This window comes from Phaethon aethereus, assembly GCF_964289735.1.
Source record: "Phaethon aethereus genome assembly, chromosome: 18".
Classification (NCBI taxonomy): Eukaryota; Metazoa; Chordata; class Aves; order Phaethontiformes; family Phaethontidae; genus Phaethon; species Phaethon aethereus.
The window spans coordinates 7,052,064-7,065,781 of record NC_138594.1 but is presented as its reverse complement, the minus strand read 5'-3'; the positions used below and the strand labels follow the sequence as shown (position 1 = coordinate 7,065,781).

The 13,718-nt window shown below is 46.8% G+C and overlaps 2 protein-coding genes across 2 annotated transcripts; one reads left to right on the top strand and one right to left on the bottom strand.

Annotated features, from left to right (window-relative positions):
- Positions 1 to 2,465: 2,465 nt before the first annotated feature.
- On the bottom strand, positions 2,466 to 4,942 carry ATP5PD (ATP synthase peripheral stalk subunit d; the record flags this gene model as incomplete). The annotated part of the gene is made up of 5 exons (XM_082008076.1): positions 2,466 to 2,604; positions 2,731 to 2,793; positions 3,124 to 3,195; positions 4,066 to 4,162; positions 4,821 to 4,942. 5 exons carry the CDS (start codon positions 4,940 to 4,942, stop codon positions 2,473 to 2,475), a joined length of 486 nt encoding a protein of 161 aa, XP_081864202.1. The 3' UTR covers positions 2,466 to 2,472.
- Positions 4,943 to 5,394: 452 nt separating this feature from the next.
- KCTD2 (potassium channel tetramerization domain containing 2) lies at positions 5,395 to 12,832 on the top strand (the record flags this gene model as incomplete). Its single annotated transcript, XM_082008055.1, has 6 exons — positions 5,395 to 5,685; positions 7,208 to 7,316; positions 7,992 to 8,083; positions 8,800 to 8,895; positions 11,814 to 11,939; positions 12,515 to 12,832. The coding sequence occupies 6 exons, from the start codon at positions 5,395 to 5,397 to the stop codon at positions 12,542 to 12,544; spliced, it is 744 nt and encodes a 247-aa protein (XP_081864181.1). The 3' UTR covers positions 12,545 to 12,832.
- Positions 12,833 to 13,718: the final 886 nt, after the last annotated feature.

The window sequence follows — 13,718 nt, the reverse complement described above, 5'->3', positions numbered from 1 at the left end:
CTCTGATCCACATTCCTGGAGGTCCAGTCAGGTCTCTTCACCAGAGTCCTTTTTAATTTCTCCCTGATGGGCTAAGAAACCTCAGCAGCGTGAGAAACGTTGCCTTTCCCCATCTGCACGCAGCCTTGGTCGGAAAGGAAAGGGAGAGGAAATAACTGACCTCTAATGAATACTTAAATTCTGCAACTTCTCTCCTCTTCTGCCTCCTGCCCAAGCAGTAACAGACCTTGTCATGAAGACGAGACGGACACCAGCTGAGATGATGAAAGACAGCCAGAGTTACTTCCTAACTGATGGAGAATGGAAGTTCACCAACCTGAGCATCATTGAATACATAGAAAAGCTGGATGACGGAGAATTTTCTGTGGTCACTTACGTGGTATGGCAGTACTTTCATATTATATTGCACTGATTTGCCACCAAAAAAAAAATATGAAACGAGATAATTTTCTACATTAGGGAACAAACATTTGCCCAACACAGTAAGTTATCTCCTGCTCACCTAAATCTTGCCCATTTTCTTCAACAGATTTCCATGGAGAGACGACCCACTCTGTATATTTTGAACCTGATCCTCCCAACATGCGCCCTGTATCTGCTGGATATGGCTGTGCTGTTTGGACCCAGCTCTCTCGAGGAGAAAATCAATTTCCAGGTTGCCATCATCCTTGGCAGCTCCATGTTAGCTGTGATTCTCAACAACATGCTCCCAACTTCCTCCAACAAACCACCCATAATAGGTACCCATCTTTATTGTATAAAAAGTAACCGATTTTTACACAGGTGACAACTCTAAGGGAGGTCTTCGGGCATTTATGGACAGGTTCATGAACACTGAAGTCATGAACAGCTAAGCTTTATCAGCTTGCCGGAGTCAGAAATTTCCTCCCTTCCCTACCAGGCAACGGAAAGCAGACAGGATTACGTTCAAGAGAACGATGCCACATAGCAAGGGCTTGCTTTGTTTTCGTATTGTTCTGCAGTGGTATTCTTCCTGGGCACCTTCCTGCTCATGATCATGGCTGCATTAGACACCTTCTTCCTGTTGCACCAGCAGCACAAATCCCTACGCTTAGACAAGGTTCTTGGAAGCTTCCAGCAAGGTAAAGCAACCCAAAACCTCTTAAACAAATAGGTCGGTTACCTGCACTTTACTGCAGGTTCCTTTGAGCAAGGGTGGGTGTCCGCAGAGCGACCCGACAGCATCTGTCACGGCAGTCGCTCACCAGCCCCCCTGTACTGACACATGCTATTGGCTCTTCGCAGACGCGCACACCGGGCTGGCGAGGAGAGCCGTGACCAACCAGACCACGAAACACCTCACCAAGGCAGGCGCCCAACCGCTGAACCTTCCCAAGAAGGCCCAGGAAACGGGGCAGCCAGCCAAGCCCCACTGGCAGCCGCAGAAGCGGGACCTATTTTTGCCCGTTCTGGAGAAGGTGCTTCTCTACAGTCACTTCTTCCTGTCCCTGGTTTTTTTTGCTATTATTTCTATAAAATGGAGCCGCTAAAGACCCAGCTCTGCACAGTGCTCATTCAGTCTTTCTCCATTGTATTGCTTCTAACCCCTCCTGCTTGATTTTTTTTTTTCTGCTTGATTCATAGAGCTGCAGTTATTTCAGTTGCCTAAATTAAAAAAAAATTCCACAAACCCACAGGTATGAGATCTGCATGCTTAGTGCTTTGTACCCCAGTTCAGTAGAACTATGTATGTTCTTAAAGCATTCTGTGTGCTAGCAAGGTACTTGAACAAAACAATTGTGAGATCTGGGAATACATTCATTCTATCCATCTGTAATTCTTACCACAAACATGACCATCAGAAAAGGGAGTTAATGCCCTTCTCTTATGGAGACGTTTCCATTTTGGGGAAAGGTGTTTAAGAATTCCACCTCAGATAATTAAACAAACAATGCAAGTCTGAAGTGTTTGTACTATTGTTTCTGTGAGATCTGTATCATTCAGAAAACCAGGACAGAGAGAACAGTAGAATCACCACGATTACAGGGGTGATACTTGGGATGTTTTTAAAAAAAAAAAAAAAAAGCAACCTCTGCCTGTAGAACTACTGAGACCTATCTCCCACTGCATCACAGGTCACTACTAAATACACTCCAGCATGTCGAAAGGCTTTATGTGTTCAACTTCTCAGCAACTATTTGCTTGCAATGGCAGAACTACATTCCCTGCACCACGTGGTTACAGAGGTGAACAGTTATTTGCATTACAGGAGGACTCAGCTTTATCAACAGGTCTAGCTGGGATCTTGGTCCTTCCTACAAAACCAAACTCACAGGTAGAAAAGACAAAATACAGGAAAACGGGGCTATTTGCAAGTTAGTGTACCGTTCCATGTTTCTCAAAACCTTGCAACCTCATGTCTAAGATCTAAGCCACAGACAGGAAGGAAAGTACTTTATTTAAAAGACCACAGAGTCAGACAGTAATTAGACAAACTGCTTCCGGTCAAGTTTACAGATCAGCAATCGCTTTGTGGGGCCAGTACGGGTATTTCTCCTTGTCCAGTTTGGTTTCAGGGAAGGCTTCATTCAAATCTTCAAATGTCATCTGGTCAAAGGGAATCATGCTTCTGAGCTTCTGAAGCTTGAAGGGGGAGCAAAGACAAACACAAGTCACTTGTCAGCAAGAAAGAGCAAAGCACACACAAAGGCATCAACAAGGTGCGTGCCAGGCTGGGTTAAAGAGAACATTCACTAGCAAAAGACTTACTTGTTGCTCGTACTGGGCAATACGAGCTTTGGAAGCCTGCACATATTCAGCACTACTCTTTGCCTGCAGGAAAGCAGAGGATGTGGTTAATATGGTTATGATACAGACAGTGACCTAGAGCTAACCTGCAACCCCATGCTTTAAGCTGACATTAATATTCATCATCATTACACGAGGTAAGTGGACAGAATCTTGATCAAATCCCAGGTAGCCAAACACTTCCGCATGCAGAGATCCTCTTGCTTAGCCAAAAGCCAGAGATGTGTGTGAAAACCAGAGCCATGCTCCAGCTCAGGCTGCCCTGCCTGTGCAGATATACATACAGAACATCCTTTCCCATCCTCACAGAAGTCAGAGACAATCCCAGCATGAGAGAACAGTTTAAACACTTACAGCTTCTTGCTCTTGGGCATCAATTTTGGCACTTTGTGTATCCACTGGCTCAGGAACCTTTAGTGCACTGAACTGTTAATCGAAAGAGAAAAACCTTTTATACGGTTTGATTGAAATAATTGTTCACACCAACGTCATTTTCCCCAGCAGCAGGGGAACATTACCTCCTTTCTTCCTAGGATATGCTTACAACAGTGTAAGTTAACGAGCTTTCTAAAACTGATCACTGCAGCTTGACAGTGTCCTTCACAAGCAGCACTGCTCACCTGTGAGCTTAAAGCAATCTATTCCAGCGTATACTACCATCAGGACACGTAAATAACTACACACATCCATCACAGCACTGTGAACAGCAAAGCACAGCATTGTGAGGAAGCAAGACAGTCTAATACCAAAGACTTATCATATCGCAGGCTTATTTCCCCCAAGACAAAATTCCCAGATCCATCTGAGGTCACTGGGTCCTCCCAGCCTTGGGAGGCCAATTTTCATAGTGCCAGTGACACCACATGCCCTTCAGCAAAAGCCTTGCTCATGCTTTTCAATTCCTGCTTATAAAAAGGATGGCAACCTCTGCCGGGCATCAGCTAGCTTTTTGCACATTTCACAGTGTGCAGAGCCACACTTGCGACCTTCTTTCATTCAGTGAGTTAGAGAAATACTTCAAACCTTTGCTTCAGGAGAGGCACTGCCTGAATTCACCCCCGCAGCCAAAATAATTTATCAAGTTTTCTTTCAACAGCTTTCTCATGGTACAGTGCCACAGGTTTCCTCTGAAAGATGGCACTGAAGTGACCTCCTCAAGGTTAGCAATGCCGACCTGCAGGATGTGAAGCTGGGGCACCTGCTAGCCAAAACCAACCTCCTCTGCCAGTTCTGGTGTTTTCCCCATTCTCTATTTAAACCTCCAAAAAGCAATACCCAGCTGACAAAGACACTTACCTTCTTCTGAAACTCATCCACCATGCCAGCTTTAGCAACAGTAGCCTTGTAGTGAGCCCAGTCAATGGCTGGGGGCTTCTCTGGCAGAGCAGCCATCCTAAAGAGATGGAGAAGAGCAGTCATGGCCAGTGCTAGAAGCAACCCTGTGCTCTCTGCCACAGTTACTTTCCAGAGTGTCAACAGAGCCCACTAAGTTTAGTTTAAAAGTCTTCAGGTCCATCATTAACAAGCAGAGACGAACCATTTCTGCAGATCCCTCTGCTCTTGAAACAGACTTCGCTATACAGACAAGAAGTGTTCAGCCTGCAGCCCTGCTCCACTTCAAACTACTACAGGGCATCTCTGGGTTCATTCCTGTAAGAAAGGATTAGGCAGTTTTCACAATACTAAGCTAGAGGCAATCAGCAACATTAACTGTAACAGCCAACAACATTTCTATCAAGCAGCAGAAGCTGAAGCATTTGAGAAGACTCATAAATTTGTATTGTATGTACAGCATTTAACAGAATAACAAAGCTTGCAAAATGTTTTGAACACGCCAAAGCAAACTGCTTTTCTATGTTGCTGCTATTGTTTTACTCCAGGCAGGATTAACTAAAGATGATTTGCCAAAAAAGGCCACCAGCTATCTTGAAGGTGACACGCTTTAATGCCTCTCAGAACCTGTGCTGCAAGACCACAGTTACCAGCACCAGCTCAAGCCGATGCCGAATGGGTTGAACTGCCCCACACACAGGAGCTGTGCAGGCACTCACCGGGCCGACAGCGCGTCACTGCGGGTCTTCAGGGCGTTGAACATGGCCCTCTGGTTGGGCGGCACTCTCTCGGCAAAGGCTGCCCAGTCAATGGCCTTGATGGCAGCTCTGCGGCCCGCCATGCTTCCAGGCTGCTCCAAGGAGAGAGGCGTTATGCTGGGGGGAAGCAGGCAGGGCCCGGCAACCGCGGGGCTGGGAAGGACGGCTCCAGCCCGGGAACGCCAGCACCGAGCCGGCCAGGCAGCACGGCGGTGGTGGCGGTGGTCCCGGACCGTCCTCCCTGGCCGTCGGGCCTCCCCGCCCGCCCCAGAACCCCCTCCCAGCCCCACCATAGCGCTGCCCCGCGCTCACCTTCACTGACCGCCACCGCCGTCCCCTGGCGCAAAAGCGAGCAGTGCCAGAAGTCCCACCCCCGTGCCCAATCAGAGCGAGGCCCCACCGGAAAGTGTCATTCTCCTCCTTCCCGGTGACCGCCGCTGGTGCCCCGGAAGTGCTTTGCGCGCCGGAAGCGGCGCTGGAGCGGGGCGGTGCCGCGGGCGGTGATGGCGGCGGGGGGGCGCTGAGCGGCACCACCATGGCCGAGCTGGCGGCGGCAGCAGAGGGGCCACCGCGGGGCCGCACGCCCAGCCCGAGCCCCGGGGGGGCGCCGGGGCCGCCCAGTCCCCGCGCGGCCGGAACGGCGGCGGGCTCCGGTGGGGCGCCGTCCTCACCCGGCGCGGCCCGGCCGCCCGCTGCCTCCAAGTGGGTGCGCCTGAACGTGGGCGGCACGTACTTCGTGAGCACCCGGCAGACGCTGTGCCGGGAGCCCAAGTCCTTCCTGTGCCGCCTCTGCTGCCAGGACGGGCCCGAGCTCGGCTCCGACAAGGTGAGGCTGCGGCGGGGGCCAGCCCCCACCCCACCCCGGGACGGCGAGGCCCCGGGCCTGGCCGGTGACCGCCCCTGCCTCAGCTGCCTTATCCCCCACGGCGGCCGGTGTCACCGGGGGTCAGCGCCCGAACTTGCTGTACGGGCTGGGTGACAGCCCCGGCTGCCGGTGTCCCCAGGGCCAGCACCCCCGACGCTGCTTTCCGGCCTCAGCAGCCCCTGATGCTGCAGCGTGGATGGGCCGATCTCTGCAGCAGGCCTACTCCCACGGTCCCCGGGGACACACATTGCTCTGGCACACGCTGTCTCCTTGTCCCTCGCATCCCGTTAAACGGACACAGATTTGTCACATCCCAAGAACGGGGTTTAGGCTCCCCCCTTGTGCCCGTGTCGTCTATCACCTGTGGCTGTAACACCCAGGTGCTGCAGGCACCGGTGCCTGCCGCCTCCTGCAGGGACATGACACCTCTCAAGGAGCAAACCAGCACCTTCCCACAGCGATTACTTGTAGCAGACAGGGAACTAGAAGGAAACATTCTGAGAAACAGGAATTTTAATGATTTCTTATCCTGAGCATGGTTGTTTTTCTTTTTAACATATTTCAGTTTGCTCTCATAAAAGATCACAGTGCATGTTTCTTACCTGGCTGTATAGTTTTAAAGTCATTGCAGTTTATCATAAGGATTTTGCAAACCTTATTCTTGTAATTGCAGCTTTTCTATAGGATTCACTGCACAAAGTTTTGTACCTACTTTGTGGGTAGGTCAGACTGAGAATTAGTCAGGTCTCTTGTCACTCCGTTCAGAGTTTAATCAAAAGGTAAATCCTGGTTCTGATCAAAATAGCAGTCACCAGCATCAGTGAGTAAAGGACATGACATTTCAGAGTGGTTTTTTCCATGTTTTTTTCTTGCTTTAGAGCAGATTGAGTACCAGGGTAAACATTGCTTTAAAGTAGCAATATAAAAGACTTCTGCACAGGCTTCGTCAGTGCTTCATAGCTGGCTCAAGAGATGCTTTTGTTTGTGAATTGTTGGTTATTTGATGATGATAGTTTTTGTATTGCTAGAGACACAGCTGGTGTGTTGCAATGTGTATTTTCAGTAGTAGAAAGGAGGAGAAAAAAAGAACTGGAGATCCAATTTTCCTCTGGAGTCTCCTAGTTAAACTAGTCTGGAAAACATATTTAGACAGAACACAACTGCCAGCTTTTGATTCTTACTATTGCAGTGAAGAAAAACCATCAAGCTATGCTTTTCTCTCCAGGTATATAAACTCTGTTCATAGAAGTGCTTAACTTGAAATATCTGCCAGTGTTACTGAGCTGCAACATTTGTAGCTGAGTTCAGATATGGGGAAAAAAAAAAATGTTGTTTTAAATATGGAGTAATTAGTACACTTTTCACAGGCAAATTAACCCACGTTCTCAGAGAGAAACTGTTCAATTTATTGTTTTCAACTGCAATTACTTTTTTCTTGGTACCACTTAACCATGCCCACCTCATTCCTGTCCACACTCAACAGGATGAGACGGGGGCGTATTTGATCGATAGAGACCCCACGTATTTTGGTCCAATACTGAACTACCTCCGACATGGGAAGCTCATCATCAACAAGGAGCTTGCAGAAGAAGGTAAGAGAAAAATACAGGGTGAGAACTGCAAATGCTGTTTGATAGCACTATCCAAGAGTCCTCATCAGAAACTTGCCTGAGTGCATAGGATTTCTGACGTGGGGATATGTACGGGTGTGAGCAAGTCACATTTCCCAGTAGTGCTGTTAGTTTCTGAGAAGGATGCTCATTAACAGGGATTAAATCATTAGATTCTTCCTGAAAGCAAAGGCCTGCAGCTTATAACCCATCACTCTTCTGCTTAGCTCAAAGGCACAAAGCAAAAGATCTTTCAGCACCTCTCCCTCCACAGACAGCAGTTCTCTACAAGCAGGCAGCTTTGGTGACTTTCCCCTAATGGGCCTGTGCAAACAAAGTAGTGATTGTACCACAAGATTTCTGATAATCCCGGGGAAAGGGGAATAATCTTTCTTAAAGAGCCTCTAAGTCACAAAAGGAGGTGACAGCTAGTTGGTCATTTTCTTCCAGCCCGGGAGTATTAGATTGGTGGCACAGTCTATTCAGCATAGAATCATAGACTCATTTAGGTTGGGAAAGACCTTTAAGATCATTTAGTCCAACATCTGGGCTACATTTGGAGTCAGGAGCAGGTGTTGCATCTTTGTAGCAGAATTGTCTTCATTCTACCCTGTGCAAAGTGACAGAATTTCTCTCTGCTTTTGGTTCCTTTCTTAGGGGTACTGGAAGAAGCAGAGTTTTACAATATTGCATCTCTTGTGCGGCTGGTGAAGGAGCGGATACGGGATAACGAGAACAGAACCTCTCAAGTAATGCAACAGGAACATTTGCGCTATGAAGTCAGTCATTTTCTGTAGCATAGTAGAACAACATGTGAGGCTGTAGACACTTCTAGTAGCAGTTCTTTGGTTTAATAGTCATCTTTAACAGGAGGAAAAGGTGCTTTTAAGTATATTCAGGGCACAGCTAGGAAAGAGTATCCATTATGGTTTTATAAGCACAGACCACAGAGTCATCTTGTTAGCGATGTAAGGAAAGGCAATGAACGTTAAACAAGAGGGGTCAGGAGCAGAGATGGGTAGTTATAAAGCAAAACATCCTGGTTTGGTAGGTAGATAATAGTTCAAACTCTTCCTTCTCTAAAGCGTTTTCTTCCCTTTATATCTGTCTCTGTGGCAATTTTTCCCGTTGCTGCTCAGCTGATATTAACACACCCAGTAGACTGAATTGCAGAAGAGAAATGTTTTCAAAAAGCAGTAAATGGCTTTGGAAGCCAAAGAAGTTTCATTTTCACTGGCCCTTAGATGGCTAGAATGCTTTTAAGAGAGGTGTGCCAACGCTATGTACCTATTAGAATCAATTGGATGGTCAGAAGGATGAAACCTCAAAAAGTCTGTGAGGCTCAGACTTCCTCAAATAACAAGCAACAGAGCAGGAGACCCCGTGAGAAGCTGAGTAATTTCCTAGCTTGATACTAGCATAATAATTACTAAACTCACGCTTATTTTTATTCTCTATGCTTTAGGGACCTGTGAAGCATGTGTACAGAGTCCTGCAGTGTCAAGAGGAGGAGCTCACACAGATGGTGTCCACTATGTCCGACGGGTGGAAATTTGAACAGGTACCATTACCAAAGAACAGCAAAATTCCTTTGAAAGCTGCATATGGAATAAACAGAGTTTGCTATTGAATTGCACTTCACACTGCTCTGCTCTTCTGAATAAGTAATCTGAACTGAGCAGCAGTCCATTTACGTAGAATAACTGACAGGGAAAGGCAAAATAACTCAAATTGCCGAGAGAGATTTCATTTTCTCTCAGGACTTCTTGTATCCTTGTCAAATCCTAGAGCAATTCATCCATTCTCCTGTATTTCGTCACATATACCTGGCCCCACTACAACAGTTTTATCCAGGAAAATTAATAGAGTCATGAAAAAAACTCAGCACGACTTTTCTGGAAGCTCAAAGCCATGACTCCTGCATTTGCTGAAGAGGTGCTGAGTGACGCAAGAAATACACTTTGTGCAGATGCTGTTGTAATGCAGCCAGTTTTGGGGCTAGGTATCACTGAAGTTGCATATGGCATTAATTCCAGATTTGGTTTCTGGAATCAAATACAGTCCTCTTATTTAGGAGGACAGAGAACTGGAAACCAGCTGGCCTGCACATTAATGCTATATTAAGAAACTGCAGAATAGGCTCTGCTGTCTTCCCAACTAGTCCAGCTTCAGTACAAGTGGATGTTGTGGGAAACGTGCTGACAGGAAGTGAGGCATAGGATTAGCAACAGCACTTTGCATCACTTGTTCATATGTATCTGTTCTGTAATGCCTGAAAACTCCTGTTGCATAATGGAGAGGCAGCCAAAAACTCTTGGCCCTGTGAGCCGATAGTGAAATCTTGTGACCAAGAGCCGCTAGCTGCTTTATGGAAATGCAGTTCTCCAACACCCAGGTTTTGCTGTCCAAAAATTTACTTAACAGACATTGCCTTTCACACATGCACGTACACATCCCCAAAACCAAAAGGGTATAGGCAGTGCCCTACACAGGAATCTGCACACTTACATCTTTCCTAGTCTTGCTTTTCAAGTATGTAATGATAGGGACAAGATGCTGGTTACAAGCAAATGCTAGCGTATTCCCTTCCTGTCCCCTCCCTCCCTCTGCCATCTAGAACCTTTGCGCAAACCACCAAGATCCCTGCCAGCCTCCTCCTTCCTGTACACTGCAAGCACCAGGAAAATTTCCTGCACATCCCACTCCAGCACACTCCCACCATCAGGAGCTGTTCTTGCCCTCCCCTGGGATTTGCATTCAGCTCAAACACCCCCAAGCGCAGCAAGCCTGAACAGGACAGACAGATAGGATGCTTTGATCAGGGCTAGACCTCACACAGCAGTACAGCCTCTCTCCACCTGTGAGATGGTCCAGACTGGGTCACAGAGCAGGACCACGGCAGTGGTGCAGCACGGGATATGTACTGGGAGGAACATTGCAGCTGCGGCTTATCGCCAAGGTCTTTCCCCGGATGTGCAACGCAGCATGGCTTCCACCCTCCCCCAAATCGCACCACTTGGCATGCTGAGACATGTTAGGAAAGATGGTGACAGATACACATATTGAGGACAAAGGGAGCCTATTGCTAAATCTTAGCCTGGATGCCAGTGATTGAGCAGAGCAGACATTCCCTGTGGGCTGTCTGGATCCAGTCACTTCATAACATCAAAAAAACTGGTTCAGAAACTTGCAGGAAAGCCAGAAGTGGTAAAAGCTGTTGCAGCCTTATTGTCTGTCAGGCTTGGGTTCTCAGAAGAGCCTGTGGCCTTTCAGGTTCTCTACCTTGTACCATTTGGTCCTGCTTAAATTACGGATGGAAGAGAAATTTGCTATTTTAAACAGAAATCCATTCTCCTGTCCACCTACAGTTCAGTAGTGTGGAAAACTGCTATCTTCATCAAAATTTACTTTGTGTTTGCTGAGTAAATAGTGGTGTTTGGTATTGAAATATCCAAGAACTTAAACAGTCAAGAAAGGGAGCAGGGAGGCAAAAGGGAAAGATTATCTTTCTTTTATCCTGTGTCTATCTTTTGCCCTAAGCTCAAACATCAAAACCTATTTAAAACAGTACTAGAGGTCAGTCAGTACAACAGTCCCACAAGTCTTCCTGCAGCTGGACTGTAACCGTATAGATAGTCATCTGTCTAGGCAGGCTGTTGACTGCATCTGTCTCATATAAATATGGAGCTCTCCTAAAATCCATTAGGATATGGAAGTTAGGGTGCACATTGCATATTAAGGTTTCCTAGATATACACAGTTGATAAGATTCACGTTGCTTCTTCAGATCACTTAGATTTATTATCTAGAAAGCAGAACTGAGTTGTAAGTGACAGATTAGCTCTGCACTCCAGGATGTCCTTGTAATGTAATAATGATAAATGAGACAGATGGAATTTCGTGGATTGAGTCCAGACCCCTCATCCCAACAGTAATAGAATATAATCCCAATTATACAGACATCCAACTCCATCTTGACAGCATCTACGTAAAGAATGGTGCCAGTTTGCCACATGTCCCCTAGTTAATCTAACCTCTGTTTGTGGTAAAGAATTGCCTTTCCATTTTTTACACATCCAAGTCAAAAGGCAAGTTGAGAGCAGAGTTCACCGTATTCTGGACCAGGAGACCTGCATTGCCTGCCTTGTACCTGAATTAGCTGGATATTATATTGAAAAATCTGACATGTTTTTCCTTTTTCTGCCCTCAGTAATTGGAAAATATGTTCTGTTGTGTTCAGCATTAGAGTTTCAGGCTGGAATTTCTTCCTGGGACTCCAGGTGCCACTAGAGGCTCTGGAACTTGGCTCTGTCCCTGCGTTACACACACAGAGGAAAGCCTGTGACACAGGAGGCTGCGGTGAGACACTCTCCATCCAGAACGGGTCTCACTGGACAGTCGTACCTCACAAAGCAGTTGTAGAGATAAAGCAGAAGTCAAGACTTATTGATAGTTACCCTGGCTGTCTCTTGTTGCACAGCTGATCAGCATTGGATCTTCCTATAACTACGGAAATGAAGACCAGGCAGAATTCCTCTGCGTTGTGTCCCGGGAGCTTAACAATTCCACCAACGGCATTGTCAAGGAGCCCAGTGAGAAGGCAAAGGTAAGGCATCTGCTCAGATGTATCGCCTGGAATTCCCCTATGCAACAAAAACACCCCTCATACGCTAGCTGACTGATAATTTGCAGTAGCAATTCTGTGTACCAGCTTTCCTATTTTCTCCTGTAGGCATGATCTTTCCCTCTTGGAAGATTTCATGTTTTACTGTAGGACAAGAGCTAAGGCTCTTTGTACGCTTCAAACAAAGACCAAAAATAGGAGGAAAGAGACTTGAAAAAGGAGGACAGGATAGCAAGGATCTTTGAGATTGCTCACATTTCATGGTTGAAAGATGTTGTAGGGAGACACAAGCTTTTTTTTTTTTTTTTTTTACCCTCTTTCAATCCACTTTTTTCCCCCCAGGATAGCAACAAAAGGCAACATTCTTAACTCCTGGCAGGAAGCTAAGCAGGATTTCTAGAGAAAGTGCTCAGTCAGTTTTAGCCAGCCTGTCATTTGTTATGGTAACATAAAAGCCATTAGTCCATCTTTCCTTCCTCTGCAGAAAACGAAGACTCTGAACATGAACTTCTGCATCTAAACTTGTCCAAGATATTTATAGAAACTCTCTTTTTCAGATTCTTCAAGAGCGAGGATCCCGGATGTAATTCAAGTGTCCACTCTGTTAAAGATGTCAAAAGGGCAGCCTAGCTGGGCAGAGCATCTCTCCGCAGTGCAACCTTGCCCTTGTACAGTAACCAAGCTAATGCAAAGCAAAAGCTGAGCCTGTCCTGCCAATGGTGAATAATTCTGGTCATAACCAAAGGCTCCCTTCTTACCCTGGAGACCAAGGAAGGAAAGGACTCTTCCATTTGGATAGTCCTTTCCACAAGTATTAATTTTATTTTCTTGGCCAGCGCTGTATTGAATTTTTCCAACAACGGCTGGGCCAGATTCCCAGTCAGAACCTTGCTGAGGTTGCTCAGGTCCACAGGTCCTTGTAAGCAGTCTCACCTTCCACAGGCTGGTGCAGGTGGGAAGATCTGTATTTGAGCTGTGCCATTTCTTTCACCCAGGTCTGCCACCAGAAAAGTGCAGGGACCTTGTGATGCTCCCCCTCCTGATTAGCCAGCCCCCCCAGATCAGAACAGGGCTTTGAAAGGAGGAACAAAACAACCACTCCTAAAAAACCAATACAGACTTTTCCATTCTTGCTTTGTATTTGTTCCTTGTTCAATTCCTAAGAGCTGAGTTTCAATAATGAGGGGAGGGGAGTTGTGTGTACATCTAACACGGGTCTCGCTGCCCTTAACACTATTACATACGGGCTCCTGGCATTTTCCAAAGCCCATTACTTTGCATGCATAAACAAAGAGACCTGCGTTCACCCAGAATAGCAAGAGTGATAGTTCTCTCCTTTACACTTCTCTACTGAAGAGTGATGACATCTTCCCCTCCAATACCCTGCCACGGCCATACCTTAGCCTGGTGCAAAACCACAAGGTTGGGGACCTGCTGCCAAGTTCAGCTTTGCCTTGTTTGTCTCCAGCAGCATGGGCTCTCTGTCTCTGTCCTTCTCACCCAGGGAGGACTTCAGGCAGAATTTCTTTTGTACTGTAGCAAGCAGGTAGGTTTGTTTTAGCCCATGAGATCCTTTGCAGAGGAGATCCCCTATTTATATGCAGTGATCTATCTGCAGCCCCCTCATGTCCCCACCTTTAAGAGATCACCTCGAATTACAGAGGGGCATCACAGAGTTGGGGCACGGAGGGATTGGTGAAAAGTTGCCAAACTGGTGTAATGTTTCTTGTCCAAAGTGATGTGTCAACTTCTGTGACTTTC